We start from the raw sequence: 19,051 nt of genomic DNA, 5'->3' as shown, positions 1-19,051 counted from the left end.
CCTTAGATAAGGGTGTAATGGTCAATTGTGCTAGACATTCTTGTACTTTGAAAAGTAAAGTATTCCATGTGAGGAACAACCAAACTACTAGATTTGTTGTGCATTTGACCTTTTCAATAGCCATGGTAACCAATTTTAACATATAGGATATCTTAAGAGCTTGATGGGAGATTGAGGCAAAAAAACGCGAAGTGATTTCTTCATTTTTGCCTAAACCTTGATGGGCAAAATTACTTGGCATCCGCGTCGATGGGAGGTAAGTAGGTACTCGGTGGCATAGTCGCAGTGTGTACAAGCTGGCTCGAACACCACCGCAAATTTTTAAAAATACTTCTGTTACAGGTAAAAAGGAGGTCATGTGGAATTTGGTTGTTGTCGTTAACACTATTTCTCTATGTTGATAGAACTGTGGATGTTGTATTGACATGCTGATCTTTTGAGTGGTACTCTGCCAAAAACAGTGCAATAGTATGGTCAGATGCAATGGCATTCTCTGGTGGGCAATCTATGTTGGATTGCAATCTCCTTGGCTCTATAGCCATCTCATTAAGCATTGAGTTGTTAACTAAAGCTGCGTAAGAATTATTCCGAGTCTAATCATGTGTTGAACCAGCAGGAAGTGCAATGAGTTGGATGTTTAATTAGTGAGGATCCAGTCTTAAGATAATGTAAGTTTTATTTGCAGGTCCAAGCAAATACTATGCACTAAGGAGTCGTTTGGTACGCGGACTAAATTATCCCGGGATTATAATCCTGGAATTATAATCCCTAGATTAATTTATCTCACTCCAGGTGGGATAAAATTATACTAAGTTTGATGGAATAAGGTGGGATAAGATTGGGATATCCAGGATTAAGTCTGGGACTAAGTTTATATTATGTTTGGTTGACAGTATAAGATAAATTTATACCGTCAACCACACAAATATAAATTTAGTACCACACCTTATTCCACCTTATCCCGCGTACCAAACGACCCCTAAGAGATAATTGGAGATTTTGGCTTGAAACAACAGGAGTTTTCTTGAGCCTTTGCTTGTATAACATGGCAATGACATAGTTTGCAGTAGAACTAGTTACTGAGCATCCTATGACATGTAACGATGTGCAAACGACATTAGAAGCGACATTAACTGTTCTTTTGGCTTGAAAGCAAAGGTCAATAGCGCAATAAAGGTCCTAGACAGTGCATTGCAACTTCTTTGTTAGTCTAAGTTAGTGGCTTTTGGCTAACTCTTCTTATATTAGTTGGCTCTTGATTGTGGAACTTAAAAATCCTCCTGATTTCTGTATTTATCGCACTTATGCCCTTTAGGTTTCATAGAGCATTATAAACGACTTGAAATTCAAAGATTTTATAAGGAATCTTAACCTTAAACACTAAATTCTTCCAAAGGATAGCACATGTATTGTTTTGTTGCTCATTCTATGCTTCTGTTAGTTTTAATGAGTAGAGGATCCTATCAGAACTGTCACACTCTTATCACATGAAAAGGGAATTTCATAGTCAAATTACAATATTTATCCAGCTCAGACAGAAATAGGGGATTCAGTGGTCATGTGCATATACTTTGGAAGAGTAAGACAACTCTCCAAGAAGAGGCGGACCTATGCTATACAAAGAGGGGTTGCTGACATCCGTAAAGTTAGGCAAAAATTCCATATATACATAAAGAGGAATTAATTCATATGTTATTATTTTTTGTATATGTATGTGAGGTAATGCTAATTTTTGAAGCTGCATGCATACATGATGCGTACATGTGCACGGAGGCGGACCCAAGTGGTGGCTAGCGGGTTCAACTGAACCCGCTTCACAAAAAAATGATACTGTGTATATGTATAAATTAGGATTAAAGCTGTGTAAATTTTGCATAAATATTCTATTTGAACTCACTTGACAACTATTATTTTACAACTAAATTTATATACTTCTAAGATTGAACCCGCTTGCATAAAATTTTGGGTCCGCCACTGGGCGGACCTATGTACAGAAAAGAAGGGTCACCGAATCTCATTAACCTCTGCAAAAATTCTAAATATATATGTGAATATATAGTGAAAACAATTAAAACATGCACTCTACATGACACACACTAGCACACACAACACACCACACACAAATAAATACACTATCATTTTGCAGTTGACTACACACGCCGGACTCCTTTTTTTTTCCCACATGCACAGCATCAAAAAGAAAAAAAACCCAAAACTTTTGCCGGACTTCTATATTTTTTTGCTTTCTTAACATGCAATTAATTAAATATTTGACCTTTAAAATTATATATCAAATTTTATTCTCTTTCGACTATCAGCGTAATGCTATAGTTTGGTCCAAACTTGTCAATTGCCTCCTTGATATATGGAGATATTTAATTACAAGTATATTGTTAGACAAAGAAATCGATAGAGATATATATATATATATATGCTCAAAATATTTAAATACCAAATTATATAAGTTGGTTGCAAATGATTGTATTTGATTATCTGTATATGGTACATTCGTAACAGGGTTCAATCCTAATCCTACCAATTATGCCTTAATATCATCTAATATTAATTATTTTTTCATTCCGTCCTGCTTACATAATTTAATATTATAAAAGATGATCGTAATTTCGTTGTTTTTTTTTTTTGTTTTTTTGTTTTTACTTTTATTTTAAGTATAACTGATCTTCTCAATCTAAGTCTAGAGATCATGCTTTGCTTATGTAGATAGAGACATAGTAACACATTTTATGAAAAGAACAAACTCACAATATAGCCCTAGTCTAAAACAACTTATTTGGATTTGTGATATTTTGGCATCCGTCTCGACAATATTTGACTTGAATTGGCAAAAAATGTATTTAAAGTCAAAGTTGAATTTTTTTTTTAGTGAATTCGGTAGAAAAAATATAAAGAACGATCACTTGTGTTTGGAGTAGGTTTAAAATGATCTCTCAAAATATATTTAAGAGCAATTTTGATCCTCTAAATTACAAAAGTGAACACGTTTAATCTCCATAAAATATTTAACAAACTCTAGTGGTTAGATATAACAAAAACGTGTTAAAAAGATGTAACTAGAAATGCCAGAAAATACTGTCAAATTTATAAATTGCACCATAAAAATTTGTATCAGACACTAGAAATAGATTTTTAAAAAAATTGCACTTCATACTAAAAAATAACAAAAACTACAAAAACTGTACCGCAAAAGTGAGGTCATGTTAAATCAATTTCTTCAGAGTTTCGTAACTTTAACAATGAAAGTGTATTAAATATTTAATGTGGACCAAAAGTACTCACTTTTGACAAACATAAGAGACTATTTTGAACTTTTCCCAAACATTAGGGATAACTTTTGTTATTTTCTCGAATTTGGTAATAACCAAAAGATGGAATTAGTATTGTTACAAAAAGTGTCAGTTCCCTCAGAGAGCAAATTATTGGATTTTATCACTGAGCTAAAAACCCTTCAAAAACCCAGCACAATTCCAAAAAACAGCTGCATAGATAACTGAGAAGACAGCAAATACTTAAGTGGGAAGAAAAGAGAAATGGATCCGGGAAGTTCCGGGTACAAGGACTATGTAGCGGGTCTAATGGCCGGTATTGCTATGGTTATTACTGGTCACCCTTTTGATACTGTCAAGGTAAATTCCTCTACAGAAATACCCATTTGCATTACTGAATTGATTTATGCAATCGTAATTTAACCCCTTTTTTTCATTTATCGTGTAGAATTTTGGACAAATAAGGCTCCTGGTTTTTTGTGTGTTCATAGATGAATGGCTAGAACTAGATGCAGCACAATTTTGAGATTTCTGTATTTTGTTGTTTTTGGCCGTTAGATGTAGTTAACCCAATAAACCACATGTTTCCCCTGGAATTAGTTAGAGAACTTCTACTACCTTCTTATTAGAATTTGCATAATATTGGTATGAGATGAGTTTAAATAGAGTAACATGGTCGGCGACAATTCATATTGTCGATTATATTATGAAATGAGATGAGTTTAAATAGAGTAACATGGTCAGTGAGGATTCATATATTCTGATTTTTACAATTGCTTTGTCTTACTTTATTCATCCTCGCTATTGAAAAGTCTAAGTAAAATGTTTTAGGAAATAGGGTAAGGTATTTTCTTTGAAGCACATCATAATGTCGCTAGAGGCGGATCTAGGAACTTTAAAGGCTCGAGTTCAAGATTCAGCACAGCACATTTGATTTACTTGGTTTGAAATCTATTATTTATACTTTAGTGGATTTCTTAACACACATACAGGATCTGAGCCAAAGCTACTAGGTTCGGTTTGAATAAACCTAGTAACACTACAACCGCCCTTGAATGTCACCTCTGCGAGATGTTAGAATTTTATGTTTAGGGAAGATCTTAATAGTATCATATACTATATACTTGTGCAGGCGTTAGAGGTTCTTGTGACTTTCTCTGGGTCTGCCTATTGAATTAAGTGAAATGTATTTGTCAGGTGAAGCTCCAGAAACACAATACAGAAGCTCGTGGAATAAAGTACAATAATGGATTGCATTGTGCTGCTAGAATATTACAAACTGAAGGAGTATGCCTCTCAACTTTTTCCTAGATCCAACTTTGAGCTTTACCTGTCTATTTATTGGAATGTTGTTTAGTTGGTGGAACGTGTAATCTCTTTACTTAAATGCTTTTCTGATGTTGAAAGATCCTATTATTTTCAATCCATCCGCAGTTTTCGATAAGCCTTGTCTTCTATATACTAAATGTGATATATCTTTACTTGCGCTATTCATTCTTCTTGTGCCGAGGGTCTATCGGAAACAGCCTCTCTACTCCTCCGGAGTAGGGGTAAGGTCTGCGTACACACTACCCTCCCCATACCCCATTTGTGGGATTTCACAGGGTGGTTGTTGTTGTTGTTGTTGCTATTTATATTCATGAGCATGTTCATGCGCGTATGATCTTATTGTTTATTCCGTTGAAGATCTGTCTAAAGTTTCTGGTTACTGAAGTAGAACGTAAACAGATCTGAGGAAACAGAACTCACTAGAGGCTCTTTTACATAAATGCCAAGTTGTGCCGCCATGACCGTTTGTCAAGTAGAATTGCCACCAAATCCTGTTACTTTTTTATACAAGAACCTAGTTTCTGTTTTTTCAAATAAATTGAGATAATATTTTTTTACCTATAAGCCTTATCTTATATCCTTTTTTATTGAGTACACCAGAAAAAGTCGATTTTTGTTGTCTATGCTGCAATTATTATTTTTTTCTTTTGTTCTTTTTTCTTCTTGTGTGGCACAGGGATTCAGGGCTCTGAAGGACCTGGGCTGATAAAGATTTTCTGTGTCAGGTTAAGGGGCTATATCGAGGAGCTACATCTTCGTTCATTGGCATGGCCTTTGAGAGCTCACTTGTATTTGGTATTTACTCCCAAACAAAACTACTGCTGCAGGTTTGTTCAACGTTCATCCAGCGATGATTTTACTGTGTCTTTCAATTCGAAGATTGTCAGTTATATGTTGAAAGCCAACTACTCTTAGAACCGTTAACTTGTATCTTGGAACTTTGGCGATTTTGTGACAATATCTCAGTAGTTTGTTATTAATGACGAACATTTGGTGTTTGCTTAAAGGGTGGACCAGATGGAGGTAAGCCCCAACCTCGTGCAATAGTTCCTTCAGCTGCCTTTGGAGGAGCTATTATCAGCTTCATTCTATGCCCATCAGAACTGGTGAAGGTAAGTGATGCGAGAGTTCATAACATCCTGCTGTAGAATTACTTGGAAAGTATCATCCTTGATATATCTGTGATTTCCAGTGTAGGATGCAAGTTCAAGGTGCTGATTCTGTGGTACCAAGCTCCAGTAGATATAGTGGTCCACTTGAGTGTGCTGTTAAAACTGTAAAAAGTGAAGGGGTGAGAAATTTATTGATCGATGCAAATTTGGCTTCTGGTGTGCGTTTAAGCTGACAAACAACCTCTCCAGATCACAGGCATATTTCGAGGAGGCTTCACGACTTTACTAAGAGAATCTTTGGGAAACGCTGTCTTCTTTAGTACATATGAATATGTTCGTTATCACTTGCATCTACGACCTGAAAGGTGCTTCCTCTGAGTCAAGCCACTTGGTTGATGTTGGAGTTGGAATAATGAGTGGTGGTCTCGGTGGTATAGCAGTGAGTATTCTTGGTTGGAATTACCACATTCTTTATGACTTCTCCTTGTAACTTTACTTGATTAGTCTACCTCTTGTCCTTGTTTTGTTCTGTACTGTTTGTAAACTTTCCATGTGATGCTCTATCCACAATTAATTGGTGCATCTGCCCTTTCCAGTGTTGGTCAGCAGTTCTGCCGTTGGATGTAGCAAAAACTATAATTCAGACTACCCCAGAGAAAAACCATACGAGAAATCCGTTTCTCATTTTAAAATCGGTAATTACCATAATCTCTTGTATTTTGAACTTGAAAATTACTACACGAAATGCCTGAATCAGTTTATTATTGTAGATTTATGGGAGATCAGGTCTTAGAGGATGCTATACGGGTCTAGGTCCTACAATTGTGAGAGCTTTTCCTGCTAATGCAGCTGCAATTGTCGCATGGGAGTTGTCTGCCAAATTGTTGGGAATCAAGCGTGATTTGAACTAGTAAGAAATCCTGATTGCTGCCAATACTATTCTGGTTGCCTGCTTGGCTTAAAGCTTTAGAGGCTCGTGGCAAGGTTACTCCATGATTCTTTTGATGTGCCCTCACCGTCGCACTACTAATTTGGCACAAGCACGTTATTTTTTTAATGAGATAATCCGAGCATCTTTAATAGCTTTGTGGTTCTCTCACTTTCTTTTTTTCCCTTTATTCAAAGGACCAAAGGTAGTATCGTAGCTTGATTGATGTGGTTGGTTATTGGTCAAAGTTAATTGAAGTTGGAGTGTTCTTCTTAAGCTTTATTGCACAACATTATTAGCTGCAATATTGGTGATATATTCTATGAAAAACGGTTTTGCGTACTCCAATCTGCTTCAGTGCAGTCGAATACTAACTATATGCCTAATTGAACAGGTCAATTCTACCTGTTTCTCACACTCAGTTTATATTTTGTGATGCTCATTGAGTGCTGTTTTGTTGCATGAGGTGAAAAGCATTTTTAAGCTAGACTCAAGCTCTGTGAGAGTGATGATAATTAGAAAAATTAAAGAAACTTTGTAAGTGTGAGATGGCATGTCAAGAGGGAAGTTTTCAAGCAGCATCCATATGTAACACAGCATAATTATATTTTCAGTCTACGAACTATCAAAGTACTAACAGACAAAGTTAATGACTCACTCTTTCATACTCCTTTCTTTTCAAGCGAAATGAAATTACTACTCAATGCATACCTTACATGATAATTTTTGTTAAAAAGGAAAATTGGATAGTGACAGAAGAGAGCGAGCATGGTAAAACCGTGATTATATTTTTCAGTGGGAGTTTATCTTCCATCAGTCCACAAGTAGGTGATTTCTCTGCCATTGGACTGATGCCCCTTTAACTTGACCCTTCTCCAGGAGAATCACATGAACTTTTACGACGGCGTTCATTGTGGCCTGCCAAACGTCTCCTGCAACTCCTTTTTGCTTCATCGAACTCTCCCAACTGATGAAACCTGCATATTATAAATTCATGATATAAAAGAAATGAAATTCCGCAGAAAAGTTCTGAGAGGACACAAGACAACCAAGATACAACATCCTTGCAACAAAATAGAGCTAGAAAAAAGACCGTAAATAAAGATCTGGTTGGTTCCATTCTAGTCACTAAGGGAAAGGGATCTAGGAAGAAAAAGCTTTGCCCTTGCTTATTTCTTTGTCTTACTGTTGGTTCTTACTCAGTTTTTATGTTTCAGTTGTCAGGCCATGGTGAGTTTACAGTACTTAATTTTTACCTATGCCTAGAGTTTGCAACTTAAAAGCAGCTGATTAAAAGATCAGTAAAATCCGTGCGATGTGTATAGACTTTCATCATTGATGAGAGACTACAGATTGTTATAGGAAATGAGTGAATCTTTAGCATGCCCTAATATTAGTTGAATCAAGCCTACCTCCTGCTTTTGGAATAGAAAATTGGGTGTCAAGAATAAGCCCTGTTTGAGAGGAGAGAAATTATTTGTTCTCCGTAGTAGTAATATTTTGTCTGTCTTTATAGGAAATGAAGGTACCTTCTGGGAATAACCCAGTATCAGATGCAATAATCTTACCTTGGAGGTTCAGATATTTATCCCGTCAGTATCTTCGGTCCAGGTTTCCTGCCTGCCGAATAAATGCAGGGAACGACAAAGAATTCCCATTTTGAGACTCGACAACAGATTGTTCTCCATACTAGTGTTATTGATTTAGAATGCCCTTACCTTTGAATTTAAAGCAGCACTGAGCACAATGAAATTCATACAAAAGAAATTACCGTTATTATAGTAGTTTGATTTGGGAAAGGGAGCCTTGGCGTAACTGCTAAAGCTGTTGCCATGTGACCAGGAGGTCACGGGTTCAAGCCGTGGAAACAGCCTCCTGCAGAAATGTAGGGTAAGGCTGCGTACAATAGACCCTTGTGGTTCCGCCCTTTCTCGGATCCCGCGCATAGCGGGAGCTTAGTGCATCAGGCTGCCCCCATAGTTGTTTGATTTGGCTTTGGTTCCATGCTATGTGAATCTGAAGGCTATCTAATCTGTAGACTCAATGAGCTTTTTATGAAGAATATATTGTTATTTTAAACAGCATAAATACAAGGATATTAGTGGATTTGTTGTTCACCCAGAACTATGTTTCTTAAATAAAATGATACCCGAAGCATAACATGTGAGGAGGATTACCAGCCTTGCAACTTTATGCCACTCTGGTTTTGTTCTTGTTGAAGGTGATGGTCTTTGATGTAGATGCATTAGGGCTTTAGCTAAAGTTATCCTGTTTTGTGGTCATCGGCTAATTGAAATGCTTGTTTGTGTGCCTAGTGGCTGTGTGTGTTCTAAGCTATGCATATAACTGCATTTTAATGTTATCGTAAGACAACACAAAGACACATATACAAACTAGAAATGCATAGAATTTAACTTTTGTACACTGACCGTGTAATTTAACCTGTTGTAGCAAATTGCCTGCCTTATTTTCCAAGTGTATAGGCAGTTCCTTGTAATTATCTTTTAGGTGATCTCATCGGTGTATAGAAGTTAAACTCAAATGCATATTGAAAGATTTAGAGTTTTGAACCTGCTGCATTGCTGACAGAAACGCTGTCGGAGTCCACCAATAAGTACTGCTGGAGCCTTTGCATGAAATTCACAGACCTTGTGGCGGCGATGGTATGTCTTGGCATTTGCCATATCTGCAGTGCAGTCCTCAATTTGACAGGAAGGCAGCTTTGAACCCTCTCCGCCAGGTACCTTCCTTCCCGAGTGAGTCAAGACCCTCTTCCTTTTGTTGTCCTCCACAACATCTTCGTCTTCCTCGTCATCCTCCTCTTCCATTTCTGCTGCCGTCATGCTTCTCTTCTCTTCCCATTTGCTAGTTTCCATCTCTTTGTGGGGAAGCAAACAAGTTGGGAAAAACTAGAGAGAGGAGCACAAGAATATGAGAAAATGAATAAAGTGATACTTGAAATAAATAAAGGTGAAAGAGAAGGGAAAGAATATGTGAGGACCACAAAGTTCCATACCTTTCTGCTTCTATGTGAAGTCTGGTAAGTGGAGAACAGGATTTGGATTAAAGATGAGCTAAAGATACTACAATTTGATAGGTTTCTCGTACAGAATGGGGAAAGTTTATGTTGACAGATGAAGCTACTTTTATTGGCCTCAAACTTACAACAAGGACTTCGACTTTAACGTGACCTAGCATTATTGCATGAGAGAGAAGAACGTGACAATCCATAACATTAACATAGTACAGGGAATATGAAAGTCATTTATGATGTCTTTGCTTCCATATGTTTTTGTATCACCTATTGAATTTACTCCTTGTTACCTCTTTTCCTTCTTTTTTTTTTATAACTGTGCTGTGTGGGCCAGCTTGCGCGCACCTTGATTAAATTCTACGAAATACGTGCTACCTCCTACCAGCAATAGGTACCATGTGACTTTATCCACCAAGGCTTACACATATGGGAAGAAAACACCTAATGCTTTTATTTCTACTGAGATTTGAACCTGAGACATCAGGTTCTCAACCCACTTCATTGATCATTAAGCCATACTTTTTCGTAAGGGAGGTAATTTGTTGGAAGTCAGCAAACCTAGGGGCTCAGGCAGGATTCGAGACAAAGGGATTCAAAAAACACTAAATGTCACTGTTAAAAGTGGAACCTTTGAATGTTCTATATATTGGAGTACTTACAAGTATAAAGCATACAAAGGATATAGACCTAGATTGCAACGATCAATATATATATATATATATATATATATATATATATATATATATATATATATATATATATATATATATATGACCACCAGAAATGTGGTCTTCAAAAACATTAACTATCATCTGGTATTGTAAATGTTAGATTCTGAATTCAATTGACCACCCTTGGCAATGTGGCTCTGCCACTGCAAAACTCTCTTCTGTTATTGTAAATGTTAGATTTTGTTTCAAATGACTAAATTGGGTTGCCATTGATGTCGAGCAAATTCTTTCCCAGCCTATTTCTTGCAAGGAATGGAGGTGAGAGGTCAAGGGCCAGTGCTCGTTCATTTATTTTTCCCAGTAGTTCTTCACCCCCTCGTAGTGTTTGATAGTTAAGTTGAACCTCTGTGGGATTAAGAGTCAGCACTTCTATTCTTTATATGCCTATTTTCTGAACCTCGCTGGCAGACATATAAAAAAAGAAATTGATTTATCATTTGTAATATATATTCATCCCGCAATTCCAATTAACCGATTCATTGAATAATTCCTGAGTAAATTATTAAACTAATAAGAGTTGTATCGTCTAACTTCATTCAAAAATGAAACTTGAAGGATCTTGTCTGGACGGAGATGTGTCTTTCCTAAGCAAGACGGTAAAAAAACAATAAAAACTTTTATGAATACATAAGACCTTAGAAAAATCTCCATCCTTCTCTTACCATCAATCATACCCACATTTGATGTTTACTCCAAGCTGATTAATGCATGACACGTTTTTCATATATACTTTTATGACTTGATCATAATTAATTTATACGTATTTGCTCCTTAATTAATCGCTTAAACTTGGTAGATAATTAATGTGATTTGGTGTAAAGTTTTTTTCTCCCTTGTCCTAGGAGATAAACTTAACCGTTTCCAAGGCATTAAGATAGGTGTTCTAGACAACGTTGTAGAATAAGTGACAGCAAACCAGGCTATTATGTGAATCATTACTCAAATTCATCTACCTAAAAGCATCCTTATTTTGAATAGTTTGAGGTTTCACCCAATACCAGCTTCTAATTAATAGACACATATACTGCCAACTCCCCCATTCATTAAATAGTGAAGATCACCAAGATTTTGCAATTCTTCGAATTTGTTCATATTCCAAGAGCTCAGATCGCTATTGAATAAAGACATGTACGTAGTAGCATCTGTCTTGGCAATAGTTTTCAAGCAAGGACGATTCCTTTGTTTTTACATAGGGGAAAAGTAATCACAGCAAAGGCTAGCACGGCCTACTGATTTAATGAACTAGCCTATTTTTCGGTTGTGGCGTTTGCTTAAAGATCTCTTATTTATTCTTTTTTGTCTATACTTGGCCACTTAGTTTGCACTGCTGCCTCTATCATATCACATAGGAATATAAGTATTAAAATGATTTCAAGCATCTTTTTTGGTCCACAGTTGTGATTCTCACTCGTACTAGGATTACTCCGTATAGAGCCGGACCCAGAAATTTAACACGACAGAGCACAGTATTCTGCTTAACCAGTGCCCCTAAAAGCTTTTAGTGTTTAGGGTGCCAAGTAATTTAAATTAATCATTTTCAAAGTATCCACATGTATATACACTGCTGAAGTTTACGAGATCCGGTAACCTTTCAATATTACATATAGGTTCCTCGGACCGTAGCTAATAGCAATATGGAAATATTTTTTAGAATTGGATTCCAAATTGATCTTTCGAAGCTGCATCCTGATGAAATTTTAAGGTAGCGTCGTTTGTATATCTGTTGATAAAGATACATGACTATAAGATGCAAATGCCTACGGTCAAAATTTGAAAAATGGCGAATAGTTTTATGTACCTTAATGATTTATAGTTATGTAACAATCTTCAAACTAATCTTACCAAGTTTAATTATTCAATTTTCATGGAGAAAGAGCTCTCTCACAAAATGAAATAGTACTAATAGCATATGACACACGTTAAGAAAATAATATAAATTAAATGTGCTTGCTCTTGGCGCTAGGGGCCGTTGCTCTCGTAAATCACCCATTTCTTATTCAAAAGCCCATCTACAAACTTCAGCTACTTTCTTTTGAGCTAGTCAAGCGTTGAACAAGAACTTAAAAGAATCTTAGTCATGCTATAATTTACTGCAAATAAAAGTGTACATATGTATATATGTGAAAATAAAATCCACGAGGAGTAAATGTTGATACTCAATTTTGCCCTTATATTTTATAAAGTATTATGTATACTTTCAAAATATCACTTTGCATTATTACCCAATTTACAAGGTCCATATAAGTATTTTCTATAATTTTTTAAAACTTTAAAATTGATCCATTTATTTTGCTCAAATATTTACTAATCATCCCTTTAAATTATTTTTAGGTTTATGTAATCATCCAAATTTATCATTTTATACTCATATGCAGCTTATAATATCTTATCTCATTTTTACATAATTATATTCGCATTTTCTCTATTTTATCTACACTAGTTACAATAATGGCCTATATTCTATAAATAATTGCGTTTATAATATTATTTATAACAAAATAGCATTTTATATTTTTATAATATTAAGCTATTATTTTCAAGCATTTTACTGCATAAATAATATTTTTATTATTATTTTTTATAATTTATTTTTAAATAAATTTCGTGTATTTAAATTGTAGTCCAATATAGGACTAATTTCGGACCAAAATCAGGCCCAAAACATTTAGCCCACACCATAATTCACCCTTCAACAGCGCAAACCAAACGACCCCTTTACTATACCCGGACGCGACCCGTCTCAATGACCCGCCCCGCTCTTTTTTAAAATCCTGGATGTTGATCTCAGATGATCAAAGGCCCATAAGCAATCTCTCTATTTTAAATACCCAAACCCGAAAAACCTACCTCATTTCCCACCTAACAGCCGCCCCCATACCCGCTCGAATGTTCTCTCTTCTCTGAAAGAAATCCTAGCCGCCTCCATTCAAACCTTAGTCCCTAATCCGATATCACATGGAAAATCTTCCATGTTCCCTTTTCTTTTTTGCACACATGGAGGTTCTTACCATTTTCTCAATATTACAGTGTTTGCTACTCAATTATTTATGGAAGCTGAGTCAGTGGGTGTTCGTTCAACTCCCATTTTGTATGATTTTCATGTTCTTGACTTGATACATTCACTACCAGACTATATGGGTCCGATTTAGTGAGATATTTGACTATTTGTGTTCTCCTTCTTGAACTAGGGTTTACTCGATTTTTCTCCTAAATTGATTCTAAATCGATTTTGCATGCTTTTCTTTCCTTATTTGTGTTTGATTAACTATGTTTCCTTGTTTGTTCGTTCAATTTTATTACTATAAGAACCCCTTCCTGTTTCCCCTAAAGGGACCTCAAAACTACTGTTATTCTCTCAGTCTTTCTGGATTATTATGTACTCTTGAATGTGGCTGGCTGAAAGTCAAGGCCACCGGAATCCTCTCTATCTACCTCCCTAGCGCGAGCATTGCTTGGGGCTCGTTCGAAGCTCCTGTGAACTCTGTCGTACTAGAGTTTGGAGTTTTTGCTGTTGTTCTTATTTTGCTACTGGAACTTGGTGATTCTCCTCTACTTGTTATTAAATCTGTAAATTGGTATGTGTCCAAGCCCTCGCAATTATGTTTTATCCCGGTTTGTGTTCATGCTTCTGAACATCTGTGTTATGTGGACCTTTCTAAGTCAATATGATATTGTGTCGACCTTGCTTTGAATTTCTTCTGGAATCCTTAATCGCAACTTGTATAGGCCTGAATATGTTCATTCAATGTAGTCATTTGAAAGAATTCTGGGGTGTTATACTTGTTTGAGGCTGTCATGTTTATGTATGCTTAAATTCTTACATTGACATTTTAGTATTGAACTCTTTCTCATTCCTCACTTTGAGCACTTTGTACTAAAACTCCTATGGAATTTACTCTAAGTAATTCCAGAGTTAATTCATGAAATCTTACCCCTTAGTAATTCCAGAGACACATCTTCATTGGAATCTTACCCCTTTAGACTTGCCCCTTCACAAAAGTAGAAGACAAGCAGTCATCATCAAAAGATAAGACATCATTATCAAGGACAGCTTTATTTAAAGATGATCCTGACAGCCCAGACAACTTTATAAAAGCCACCGCTAAAAATAAAAGATTTTTATTAAATCAAGTCTGCACTACCAAGAAAGCATCATTAAAGATGACCATCAATCTCAGAGATCTTATCGGCCGGCAAACCGGAGACGGACGACCACGGTCCCGGCCTTACCAGCACCGCTTTTTTCAAAAATGCAAGCAGGGATGGCTGCGAAGCCTGTATTGGGAAGGAGGTTCAGTCCGGTGCACGGAGAACTGCCTTCGGTCCCCCAAACTTATGAAAGTATCTCACCACAAGGATATCTCTCTCAAAGTTCTATATAAGAACTTACAAAATGTAATAGGAAGCATCAGAAAAGTTTCGGTCCTTAAGATTTTCTCTGAATGTTTTCAATGTACTCTCTTGCTATGAAATAAATAAAGTAATGTTTAAGTAAGTATTCTTTTATTGCGCTTTTAATTTATGTATTTTTAAGTTATACATACGATCCGTTTTCTGGTATCAGAGCCATGTGTTACATATTTTTGTATAAAATATGAGCAGCTAAATCCACATATATTGTCCTGGAGTCAGTCGTATCTTGATAATATGATTTAGTATTACTGATTATACTGTTTCGTAATATAGAATACATCATGTCTTTCAGGTTATTTATACAATACTATTCTTGTTGTGAGGGTCTTTTTAGAAATAAGATTCATGAATTTTCTTTGTAGACTATTCGTAATCGGATAAGTACCGATTCAGACGTTGGTTAGCCTGAATAGCCATAAGGCCCGCAGTGTGGTAAGACAGGCAGGTTGGTGGTCCCGTCACGCTACAGTAACTGAGAAAATTGACCTATCAAGATTATTGCTAAAAATCCAATATAAACTTGAACCTGTATTTTTTGATTTTTCTAAAGAAATACCGTAGACTATATTTAGAAACAGTTACTTACGTAATTCTTTAATCATAATTCCAAGATATTTGAATAAAGACTCTAAGGATAGTACATCTAATATCTACTCTCATGAGTGCATCCTCTAGCAACCAATTTGTCTGAAATAGTGTTAACATCTCCTCTACGGATAAAATATCCAAAGTAGAACAAGACCTTCAAAATTGGAATATCCCTTGAGAAAAATTCCATTCTATTTATGATATTGATCATTTCAGCTTTGTAAAAAGCTATAATATCAAGACTTGTGAGCCTATTGTTACTATCAATAAGTCCCTAGAAACTATTCAGTTATTCAATCAAAGAGATATCAATAGGTATCGTAAAGAATACAAGTTCCTTCATATCGGACTTGTACAAGTTGCTGTCAAACCTCTTTTTAGATTAGGTTTAGACACTCCCCCTCCCCCCCTCCCCCCCTCCTCTGTCTACTCTTAAGAGACAGTCGTCATCTTAATTTTGATGACTCCCTCTTAGGTGTCTTTCAAAGTAACCTCGCTAATGGCTTGATTTACTTTAATTGTTATCCTAATTACTCTATTGATATCAACGACCAGAATATTATGGATACTCTTACCTTGAATATTAAGGTCAAGAACCTAAATAACAAGGTAAACACTCGCGAAATCGCCATAATATACAGAGTATATTATAGGCTCATGAAAACTACTCTAGCCCCAAAAGCTAGAATCTCAAGTACCAAAGGTGCTACTATGTTAATGGAAGCTAGCCATGAACATGGCAACACATTCGTTCCTAGGATAATTGAGTGGAGTGACATTCTTTCCAGAGATGAATGGCACTTTAATTCAATTTCTCAACCCCGGCTTGCTCCTGAAAGCTCGCAAATTAGGCAAGTTATTCAATTCTCTGATGGATCTATAGACTTAAAATTCTTAAGATCCAATTCTATGAGAAGAATGTCTTTTTCAAGACCTTTTTCTTCTAAACCCTCGGAAAGAAATGGAAGCCAAAATAGCGACGATCTTGAAGATCGTAAAATTCATGGCGTAGACTTTAATAAAACCATTCCCAAAGTCTACTATAATCTTCCACCTCAAGCTGGTAGTCCAACTGCTAGTGAAATGAGAAACGATGTTTTAGGCATGATTAGATCCGGAGAGAAATTCGATCCAGATCTCAAAACCCTCAATAAATTATGGGAACAACCTGATAATCAAATCAAGCGAAAGTGGTATGTTGATACATACACACTTAACCAAAGATTAGCATTCAGAAAAAATAGATAGCTGACATGAAAAGACTCAGATGCGATATTGAGTTTTTCAAATGGTTTTCTTGTTCCGGTCAACTCGATGACCATGCTGAATCACTTTCTGTTTTGGTGAACAAGTGGTACACCAAGGCACAAACTATAGAATCTTCCATTCCACCATTAGAACAGATCTCTATTCCTTATAATGGAGAAATTATTATTGCCTCTCCATTTAAACGAAAAATTTCCAATCCCTTTGCTTTAATTACAAATGCAGATATCAATAAAGTAATTGAACAAAACAATTACACCAATCAAGTTCTTCATGTTGTCTCATGCCATCTACAAGACTCCAATTCTGGGATTGTTTCCAAACAACCCTCTTCTTCTAAAGAGCCAATTCTCATTGAAAGAAATCTTGTCTTCAAAATCCCTAAATTTGATAAATCTAAGTTTCCCAAACTTGATGACAAGCTTGATCTTACCAAAGATCTCCTTAAAAAGATCAGCGGTCAGCTGGCTAAGACTCATATTTCTGACAAAAAGAATTATGTAGCCTCTACCAGCAAAGATACTACCCAAGAAGGAGTCAAAGTACTATCCAAGGATAGTAACGAGCTTAACAAATTAAGCTCTAAGTCATATAGATTTCCTTATAGGAAAAACTATACTAGTAGACCATTTTTTCCAGATGTACAATTCAAAGAAGATAGGTTTACGGTTTCTTCTTCGTATTCTGGACAAGAAATCACCGAATAGAATACTGATGGCCTTGTTGATCATCAAATCTTCAATAAGCTGCATGAAATGGCCTGGCCATAACAGCTTATAAAGTCGCTGGTGCTTCAGACAAAAATTTGGCTACTATGATCACTTCTGGGTTCACTGGAACCTTGAAAAATTAGTGGGACAATTACCTCACCAATGAGGACAAAAGGAATGTCCTCAACGCCATAACGGTTAATCAAGTTATTAAACTTGAAAACAAAGCAGAAGTCCAGACTCAAGAGATCAAAGAAGACGCTATAGTTACTTTAATCTATTGTATAGCCAAGCATTTCATTGTTGAACCTAAATTCTTCAAGGACAGAAGTTTTGAAATTCTCAATAATCTTTCTTGTCCTCATCTTACCGACTTTCGATGGTACATGGAAAATTTCCTAGCTAAGGTCATTATAAGAGAATATTGCAATAATGATTTCTGGAAAGAAAGATTTATTAGCGGACTACCCTCCATATTCGCCGAAAAGGTTAGAGCTAGGATAAAGGATCATTGTAATGGCCAAATCCCTTATAAAGACCTTAGTTACGGTGATATTATCAGCTTAATTAATGTCATGGTCTTAGAGCTTTGTACAAACATTAAGCTTAAAACCCAGCTTAAGAAAGAGCGTGGTATATCCAATAGTGAACTTGACAACTTTTGTCAAGATTTTGGTTTCAGTAATACCATCGCACCTTCCAGGGCTGCTTCAAAGCGAATCAAGGAGAAGCCTTATACAGGTAAACCCAGAACTCATAAAAAATCTGGTTCTTACAATAAAAGAATCAAAAGACCGAGAAATAGTTTAAAAGGGCATAAAGACTCGTGTTGGACATGTGGCAAAATGGGCCATAAAGCTAGTGAGTGTCGAGTCAAAGTCAAGAAAAAAAGAAAGTTAATCTTCTCGAACTCGATAATGATTTAAAGAAAAAAGTCATCTCTATCCTTGAAGAAAATGACCAACTCTTCATCCTCATCCGAAGACTATAGCGATGGTGACCTTATCAACGTTGCCTATGAGTCTGACTCAAGCGCTTTTAGCGATTCCTGTCAATGTATAGGAACCTTCTGCACTTGTGACAATAAATCCATTAGAGTTCTCACTAATAACTCTAAAGAAATTCTTTTCGATATTACCAACCATATCGAAGACCCTGAGCTTAAGAGCAAATATCTCTTTGAGCTCAAAAACATTGTCATTTTCACTCCCAAATTGAAATCCCATGTAGAACCCTTTAACATGAAGCATGTCATGAACCGTTTCAATACGCATACCTCTACCTATGAACCTTCGATACAAGAACTTAAGACTGAATTAAAATCAGTCAAAGACGAAGTCAAACAGATCAAGCAGAGAGTTGAAAAAATAGAAATGGAGTAACTGACTAACGAAATTCTAAGTCAGGTTCCTCCTTACCAAGATAGTCCTCTTAAAGAGGTTGATCCTTCAAACATATCTGAAGATTCATAAACCTATCAATCTGATGCCACATGGATAAAAACTATTTCAATAGTTAAGACCCAAAGTTGGCATATTCCCATCAATCTTGTGATTAACAAAAATCTCACTCTTAACAAGATTGCTTTACTTGACTCTGGCGCCGATCAGAACTGTATCGTCGAAGGATTAATCCCTACCAAATATCTTGAGAAAG

The 19,051-nt window shown here is 36.0% G+C and overlaps 2 protein-coding genes across 2 annotated transcripts; one reads left to right on the top strand and one right to left on the bottom strand.

Moving 5' to 3' along the window:
* Nucleotides 1-3,406: 3,406 nt before the first annotated feature.
* LOC107760246 (mitochondrial arginine transporter BAC1) lies at nt 3,407-9,381 on the top strand. The gene is given in 10 exon segments (XM_016578264.2): nt 3,407-3,644; nt 4,482-4,571; nt 5,339-5,440; nt 5,621-5,725; nt 5,806-5,904; nt 5,975-6,082; nt 6,084-6,164; nt 6,322-6,420; nt 6,496-6,635; nt 9,243-9,381. Coding segments are annotated over 10 exon segments (921 nt in total). The 5' UTR covers nt 3,407-3,548; the 3' UTR covers nt 9,244-9,381.
* Nucleotides 7,235-9,649, bottom strand: LOC107760247 (squamosa promoter-binding protein 1-like). The gene is made up of 2 exons (XM_075246516.1): nt 9,225-9,649; nt 7,235-7,630 (listed from the first exon to the last, which is right to left on the bottom strand). Exons 1-2 carry the CDS (start codon nt 9,527-9,529, stop codon nt 7,513-7,515), a joined length of 423 nt encoding a protein of 140 aa, XP_075102617.1. The 5' UTR covers nt 9,530-9,649; the 3' UTR covers nt 7,235-7,512.
* Nucleotides 9,650-19,051: the final 9,402 nt, after the last annotated feature.

This window comes from Nicotiana tabacum, chromosome 23, assembly GCF_000715075.1.
Source record: "Nicotiana tabacum cultivar K326 chromosome 23, ASM71507v2, whole genome shotgun sequence".
Classification (NCBI taxonomy): Eukaryota; Viridiplantae; Streptophyta; class Magnoliopsida; order Solanales; family Solanaceae; genus Nicotiana; species Nicotiana tabacum.
This window is presented reverse-complemented; position numbering and strand designations above follow the sequence as displayed.

What these genes read in the sequence shown, in the direction of transcription:
- LOC107760247 (XM_075246516.1), bottom strand. Translation starts at nt 9,529, where the DNA reads ATGGAAACTAGCAAATGGGAAGAGAAGAGAAGCATGACGGCAGCAGAA. An exon ending in TTCTGTCAGCAATGCAGCAG is followed by an intron (nt 7,631 to 9,224) that starts GTTCAAAACTCT and finishes TATAATATGCAG; the next exon opens with GTTTCATCAGTTGGGAGAGT.